At 37.2% G+C, this 8,611-nt stretch overlaps 1 protein-coding gene across 1 annotated transcript; it reads left to right on the top strand.

Moving 5' to 3' along the window:
• The first annotated feature begins 3,640 nt into the window (after positions 1-3,640).
• On the top strand, positions 3,641-7,489 carry adra2da (adrenergic, alpha-2D-, receptor a). The gene has a single exon (XM_073820692.1). It carries the CDS (start codon positions 3,895-3,897, stop codon positions 5,110-5,112), a length of 1,218 nt encoding a protein of 405 aa, XP_073676793.1. The 5' UTR covers positions 3,641-3,894; the 3' UTR covers positions 5,113-7,489.
• Positions 7,490-8,611: the final 1,122 nt, after the last annotated feature.

The raw sequence follows: 8,611 nt of genomic DNA, 5'->3' as shown, positions 1-8,611 counted from the left end.
GCAGGGGTGATTTCCTTCTTGACTCCTCATTCAGTCAGTTTGATCACCTATCCCTCGGCATGGCGGTGTTGGTATAAGCGTTCCCATAGTGTCCACCAGGACGCAGCGTAGAGTTCCCTCCGGAAGGGAACGTCTCAGGTTACGTAGGTAACCCTAGTTCCCTGAGGACAGGGAACGAGACGCTGCGTCTCGTGGCCATGCCTCGGGCCCTGCACATACCTCCGTCAGACAAAAAGATGGTAATGTGCTCTCAGGCACCTGCTTTTATACTAGCAGGCGCCTGATGATGATGTCATAGGCTGGCGCCGGCCAGTGTCAAGTTCACTGTCGTTGTTCCATACATTTGTTTCAGAACCGGTCATGCTGAAGGCAGTTCCCATAGTGTCCACCAGGACGCAGCGTCTCGTTCCCTGTCCTCAGGGAACTAGGGTTACCTACGTAACCTGAGACGATTTTTTTACAGTTTTGGGGAATAAAATCAAGCAAATTATTTATGAACAAATCCCTCTCTAAAAACCCTTAGGATATAGACAGGAATAAAAATGTAAAGTGTGTGTGTAAGTGCTACTGAAGTGGAGATTTACAGCTCAGTGTAGGAGAAAAAGCTCATTTTGAAAAGAAAAAAAAAACGGCATTTAAAAATATGCATTGTAATTGAAATCTATAGACAAAAACAGATAAAGTGCTATAAAAGAAACACTTAACAGTGTCTTTTGGATGTTTTCTTTCCACTAGTCTGAAAAACCAAAAAGCCCAAAATCTCAAACTTGACAGGTGCATGAAAAATCTATGTTTTTGCCTGCAGTGTCTCCCCTTAAATCATAAATTCACTACATTTTGATCAATTTCTCAGAAAGCAGGACTTCTTATCTCATGAAATTCCCATGATCTTTTGTATCCTTAATACATCCTGCAGGTTTCATAGCTTAAAATGTCCTCATCATCAATAAAAAAGCATTTATGTACAGTATTAACCCTCAGAAAATAGCTTGTTTGGATCTGAGTTGCGAGGTGATGTGACCCGGGAACAAACATTTGCATAAACACTGCCTCCAGTGCAAGACATTGACGAATAGTCTTCTTTTCACCATAGGCTCCGCCCACTGTTGTTTGTTCACATCTTTGTAAAGATATCAGAAGAATACCAGCGTAAGTAACAAGTGGATAGTTTATCTGTAATGGCATCCCGGATCGTGTCTGAGGATTGATCAAAGGATTTTGTTTTGTAAACGAGGCATTGTGTCACAACGAAACATTTGTTGAAGGATGAAGCATTTCTAGATCTAACTGCAGCTTCATCACAAATGGTAAATAAATAATTTCATAATGCTTTGTCTGGAAATGACACTGTTGATACTGTGTCCTATGCAATGATTTTAGTGGTCGATTACTGACAAGCCTTAAAGGACCTGCCCCTTAAAACAGGTTGTTTTAGACAGATGGTCAGTTATTGTGCAAAAAAACTTTATTAACATTAGAAGCAAACCTCAAGGAACATATTAAAATAATAATAAAAAAATCCATGTCATGACCCCTTTAAGTAAATGTATCTTGATTTAAGCATCTTTAGACATTTGTACTGGAAAATAAGACAAAATATGTTTTTTTTTCAGGTAGATCAGAAGGTACAGTGAAAGTTATTTGAAAAAGTAATAAGGTTGTATTTTAAAACTCTGAAGTGTTACTAAATTAACTAATTTTATGCTCCCTTGATATTTACATTTAGAGACCATATTGCCTTCCTTTGAACTTATAGCTTAGAATGTCTTAAAGGGGTGATTGACATGAGAAATCAAATTTGCCTTGATCTTTTGGTATAAGAGGTCTTTGTACCATTAAAACATCCTGCAAATTTAATATCTTAAGACGTCATCCTTGTTATAAACAAAGCATTTATTTAATCAAGCTTCTTTTGGATCCTATTGGACAAGGTGAGGTCAGCTAGCCCCAGTTGTTTGCATAAACTCCACCTCCAGAGCAAGACATCAACATAGGCCCTGCCCACCAGCGTTCTGTCGCTAATGGCTAACTTGATCACATCAAATGCTAGTGTCGTGTCACATCAAAAGCAGACAGAATTGTCGGCGCCATTATCCTTGTGGGCAGCGCTGACATACAGAGCCGTTGCGCTCTGGGCATCCCGTGTTCGAATCCTCACGCGAGGACCTTTCCCAATCCCGCCCCTATCTCTCTCCCATTTTGATTCCTGTCAATTCTGATCTGTCCTATTAAAATAAAGGCTAAAATGGCAAAAATAAATCTTTAAAAAAAAAAAAAAAGCAGATAGAATTACATTCACTGCCGCTATCTTGTCTACACTGGATACAGTATACAGATGTGCGTTCACTTTTTGACACAGTCCACACGCTTGAGTCTGTTGTCAATAGGACAAATGGAGTGAAAGAATCTTTGCTTTTGATGCGTTTGGTTTAAAAAGCTAATTTACACCTATGTACAAATATCAGAAGTATCCCAGGGTAAGGAACAAGTGGATAGTTGATTTTTCTGTGTCTGTGGATTGTGCAAAGGATTTTATTTTGTAAACGAGGCACAGTGTCATTGAGAGTTCACAAAGAAACATTTGTTGAAAGATGAAACAGTACTAGATCTGACTGCAGCTGCATTACAAACGGTCAGTAAATGATTTCATAATGCTTTGTCTGAAAATTGTTTTATTTAAGTAAAACTCCCATCTGCGTTGTCAAAACACTTAAAACATGCAATAGCGAGGGGGCGTTGATATTGTTTCCTATGCAACAAAGTTAGCCAATCATAACAGTGGTCGATTACTGACAAGCCTTCAAGAACCTGCCCCCTTAAAACAGGTCATTTTAGACAGAGGGTCAGAATGAGGAGTGAAAATAATCATTTTTCCACATATTTATTTATGTATTCTGGAAAAAACGTTATTAACATTATGAGCAAAACCTCAAGGAACATATTAAAATAATTAAAAAAAAAACATGTCATGGCCTCTTTAAGTAAATGTATCTTGATTTAAGCATCTTTAGACATTTGTTCTGGAAAACAGGACAAAAAATAGTAAAAAAACAAATACTAAAGACAAACATTTTTGCAGTGAGATCAGAAGGTACAGTAAAAGTTATTTCCATATTCTAGTGGTTGGAAGCATAGCTATTTAAGCCTTAAGCTATTTTTTTTTTTGTGTGTGTGTGAAATGAATCAAAGTAATAAGGCTGTATTTTAAAACTCTGAAGCCTTACTAAAATAACTCATTTTGTGCTCCTTTGATATTCACATTTAAAGATCATATTACCTTCCCTTGAATGTATAGCTTAGAACCTCTTGGTCTTTAAAAAAATCTTGGATTTACCTAAATGAAACCTGCAGAAACCCTTAAAAGAAAATCAAAATGTCCTTTCTTTTATTAATAATGAGTATTAAGGATTTACGCAGCGATCCATTTCTAATAAAAATGAAAATTACATTTTGGATTATGCTTTTCAATTTCCTTGTTTGTGATTATAGTTGCAATGCAAAATATATAAATTCACAACATCCTCTCTATGTGTGTGTGTGTGTGTTTATCGATGGGTTGGACTAGAGAATGACGTCATGTGATTATCTCCAGCCCGAGCTCACACATCTCCACATTCAGTCCGGTGTGGAGCGCGTGTGTGGAGAGCTGCGTGCGCCTCTCCGGAGCGCGCCTGACAGAACGCACGCAGCGCAACTACTCTGGAATTCTTTTCGCACGTCAATTTGTTTCAAATCAAAATGTCTGGGATTTTATGAGTATTTGCGTGCACAATGGACAGCTCTTACCTTTCAAGTATGAGAAGACCGCGTCGCCAGAGCGCACTGACAGCTCAAGTGTTTCAGTGCGTCGGTGACACAACCTAAAGTCTGAACTGTCAGAAAGATGGACTCAGAATGGATGTAACTCAGTCCAATGCAACTAAGGAGGATGCCAACATCACCATCACCTCATGGCCGTACACAGAGACGGCCGCCGCGTTTATCATCCTAGTGGTTTCCGTTATAATTCTGGTCACAATAGTTGGGAACGTTCTGGTCATAGTGGCGGTTCTGACCAGCCGCGCTCTCCGCGCGCCACAGAACCTCTTCCTCGTGTCACTCGCGTGCGCGGACATCCTCGTGGCCACGCTAGTGATCCCGTTCTCCCTGGCCAACGAGATAATGGGATACTGGTACTTCGGCAGCACCTGGTGCGCGTTTTACCTGGCTTTGGATGTTCTGTTCTGCACATCGTCCATTGTGCATCTGTGCGCCATCAGTTTGGATAGGTACTGGTCCGTCACCAAAGCGGTGAGCTACAACTTGAAACGAACCCCGAAGCGCATCAAGTCCATGATCGCGGTGGTGTGGGTTATTTCAGCCGTCATCTCATTCCCACCTCTTCTCATGACCAAGCACAACGACAAAGAGTGTTTAATTAACGACGAGACTTGGTACATTCTCTCCTCGTGTCTGGTGTCGTTTTTCGCACCAGGGTTCATCATGATCACGGTGTACTGTAAAATCTACCGCGTCGCCAAACAGCGCTCGTCCACAGTGTTCGTGGCCAAGAACGGCTTGGAGAGGCAGCCTTCCCAGTCCGAGACATGCTTTGTGAGAAAAGATAAGTTTGAGAAGGAGTCTCCAAGCAGCAACAGCTCGGAAAGCAACCAGAGACAGGAGGAGCTGGATGATATCGACCTGGAGGAGAGCGCGACGTCCGACAACAAACCCAAGAGTTCGCGCTTCTCCAAGCGCAGGCGGGTGGACGGTGAGCGCTGCTGCCCGCAGAGGACCTGCCGGATCTCCTGGGTTTCCAATCAGGAGCAGAGCAGCAAACAGCTCGCGGTGGCATCGAAAACCAAAGTGGCTCAGATGCGGGAGAAACGCTTCACCTTCGTTCTGGCTGTTGTCATGGGGGTGTTTGTCCTGTGCTGGTTTCCTTTTTTCTTCACCTACAGTCTCCAGGCCATCTGCGGGCATAGCTGCGAGCCGCCCGAGGCGCTTTTCAAGCTCTTCTTTTGGATTGGTTACTGCAACAGCTCAGTGAATCCCATCATTTATACCATTTTCAACAGGGACTTTAGAAAGGCTTTTAAGAAAATCGTTTGCATGACAGCGCAGCGCACCTGAGAGACCCGGATTTGGACACTTTAGGCACGAAAATGCATGAATGTCATCTGAAATCAAACCAAGTGGAATCTGCTAAATAAAAACGTCCTTTTCTTCAACATTTGGGACTCGCGTTATAACATTTATCATATCCAAATTTATTTTTGCTACTTTTCAAATGCCTTTCAATGTATATCTATTATAAATATGTAATATGTTTACATAAGGATGTAAAATACTACACGAAACATGAGTAACATAAAACAAAAACGGTGCATTTTTAAAACTACAATGAGCTAGCAAATAGTAAAATAACCACAAACCATTTCCAGGTGTTTAATATTTCAATTTATGAGCAAATGTCACACTATCAATGCGACAAATTTACTCCAAAATGTTTATAATGTCATTTCCACCACAAAATGCTATATGCATCGCAGCATTTTGTTGTCAATTTTATGTTCACTGTTAACGGAAATCTTAAAAAGATTTTAAAAATGTGTTTTAAAGAAGTTTATCTAAGAGGGCCACATGGCCAAACATTCGAAGATGAAGAAACATTCAATGTTTTTTCATCATCTGTACTGAAAATAAATGGTGCATGATTTACTATGAAGCAATTTTTGCTCAGAAATTGCTAGTAAATTTCACAAATACAAATATATGGGAAGTAACACATTGACATAATTGTGAAATTTTGAAGTAAAAGACTGACTAGTATTTTCTTGTAAAACATACTTCAATAAACTTTGTTTTATTAACTTTGAAAAATCATATTTGTAGTGTGGAAAGTCAGCTCTCACTTTTCCAATTGTTTTATCAGTTAAAACCCAACATGTTAAAATTTATTTTTGCTACTTATCAAATGCATTTTAAGGTATATAAAAAAATAATATGTAACATGTTTACATAAGTTTGTAAATACTACATAAAATTAACGACATAAAACAAAAACAGTGCATTTTAAAACTACAATGAGGTAAAAAATAGTAAAATAACCACAAACCATTTCCAGGTATTTATTATTTCAATTTAAGATCAATTTTCACACACTATCAATGAGACAAATTTACTCCAAAATGTTTATAATCTCATTTCCACCACAAAATGCTATATAAAATTGACAGCAAAATGCTGTGATGCATATGTTCACTGTTAATTAAAAGAGTGTAAAAAGTGTGTGTTTAAAGCAGTTTATCTAAAAGGGCCACATGGCCAAACATGCTTAGTTGAAGAAACATTCAATGCCGTTTCATCATCTGTACTAAAAAGAAATGGTGTAGGATTTACTTTGAAGCAGTTTTTGCTTAGAAATTGCTAATTTCACAAATAAAAAGAAATAGTAACACATTGACATTAACATACAATTTTGATGTGAACGACTGCCTAGTGTTTTCTTGTAAAACATACTTTAATAATATTTGTTTTACTAACTTTAAAATCATTTTAGCATGTGTTTTGGAGATTTCAAATGTTAGAAAAATCTGCTTTTCATTGTTTTATCAGTTAAAACCTAACAAAATGTGCCACCTGGTATGATATTTTTCTAATTCAATGACATTCAGACATTTTAAAATGTAAAATGTGACTCTAGTGTTTAAATAATTCTTGGTGCCTCTCATGTACATATTGTTTGTATATTAAATGAGAAAATTTGACTTACCTGTCAACACAGTATCAACACTCCCTGTAAATACATAAAATGTATAAATGTAAACAAAAATGACATTAAATATTGTATATTGTACTAAATATTGTATATTTTCCATACAACATCTATATCCTGTATATACGCAGAGTATAAACACCAGATGGATACATTTATGAATCCTAGTTCTGGAAATAATGCTCCAGTTCAGTGTTTTTTTTAAACAGTAGTATCTTCAGTAAAATGTGAAAAGAATGTTACTTTAATTGTCAAATTGTTTCTGTTTTAGATATGTTGTTGTGATTGTATTATAACCCCAATTTAGAAAATACAATTGTTAAAGAAACCGGGGCTAGTTGTCACAAGGGCTATATCTCAATATCTGTGATGTTTTGTACCAAAACATCGATTTTCCCCTAAATTAGTATACATTTAAATTTATAACAGTAAAACCAGGTGTGAATTGTGTTCTCAAGTCAAGAGTTGGAGGTTGGGGCAAGTTGTCACAATCTCTGCTGCCCAACTTAACTGTAATTTTGTATCTGATCTTGTACATTTTTTTTTTTTTTTACATATATTGTTTACTGTTTACATTAGGCTGAAAAGCCTTAATTAGCTATTTAATGGTGTGATGACTTACCTCACCTTAGCATATTGTTATAAAAGGTCATCTGGTCATCTTCTTGTCCTCTGAAATAATGGTGCAAATGTTCAATAGCTTTAATACTCCATTCTTTAAGGTTTGTGCCTATATGGACTTAAACCAACCATAAAAAAGATATTACCCCCGTCTTTTCAATCTGTGGAAAAGCGCAGCTTTGTAAGGGCTTGAGGGTCTCAGCGTCTGATGGAATAAAAAGAAAAAAAGAAAAAAGCTAATTCACCTTTGCCAGAACTCTATTAAAAGCTCTCATTGACTATAAGATGCCTAAATGACATATTGGTAACACACACACACACACAAACACAAAAAGAAGGCTAGTTTCTAATTTGAGAATGATAAAGCTAAAATAAGACATATTATCTGATTCATGCACACTGCAATCCATCATATTTTATATCTTAATCTAAAGTCGGACAGAATACTCCTGCATTCAGGCAGAAGCGGCTGCATAAGAGGTTTTATCTTAAAAGTGCTGTCGGAAAAAGGGACGCAATATACTGCTTTTCCGAATTCCCTGTTATCACAATCTAGAGCCCTTCACAAACAAAACCACATGGTACAATGCTGTCTAGAAAAGGTTAAAGAAAAGTCAAAACTTCCGAACAACAACACTCTAAATGCTATAAATGTAGATCTATGTGAAAGTTCATGCTTATACCGCATTAATGCAATTCATAGCTCACATCAGCTCTGTCAAGCAGAATGCAATGCATGGATTATGAGCCAGGCCAGCGGCGCCTTGAACTGAGAGGTCTAACAGCTGTCTGACAGTCAAATATAAGAAACTGTAAGAGAAAAATTGATATTGATCGACTAACAGTGGTTGAATGACTTCTGGGAGAGTGTAAAATAAACATCTTTTTTTTTTTTTTTTCAGACACTTGACAAGTTGCCTTTGCAAAATACATAATATGGAATCACAGAAAGCTGAAATTAAAATTCATAGGTTTGGTAAAAAAAAAAAAAAGCAAGCCAGTCAAAAGTTTGGAATATTTACGACTTTACAATTTAAGGTAACAGTTTTCTAATTTAATATAATTTAAAATATCATTTATGTGATGCAAAACTGAATCTTCAGTAGCCATTACTAGAGATATATGCTGATTTGGTGCTCAATTATGATCATTTATTTTTGGTGCTCAATTATTAGTAATGGTATTTATTATTGTCAGTGTTAAAAACTGTTTTTGTTGCTTAATATTTTAGTA

This window comes from Garra rufa, chromosome 16 (assembly GCF_049309525.1).
Source record: "Garra rufa chromosome 16, GarRuf1.0, whole genome shotgun sequence".
In the NCBI taxonomy this organism is placed as follows: Eukaryota; Metazoa; Chordata; class Actinopteri; order Cypriniformes; family Cyprinidae; genus Garra; species Garra rufa.
This window is presented reverse-complemented; position numbering and strand designations above follow the sequence as displayed.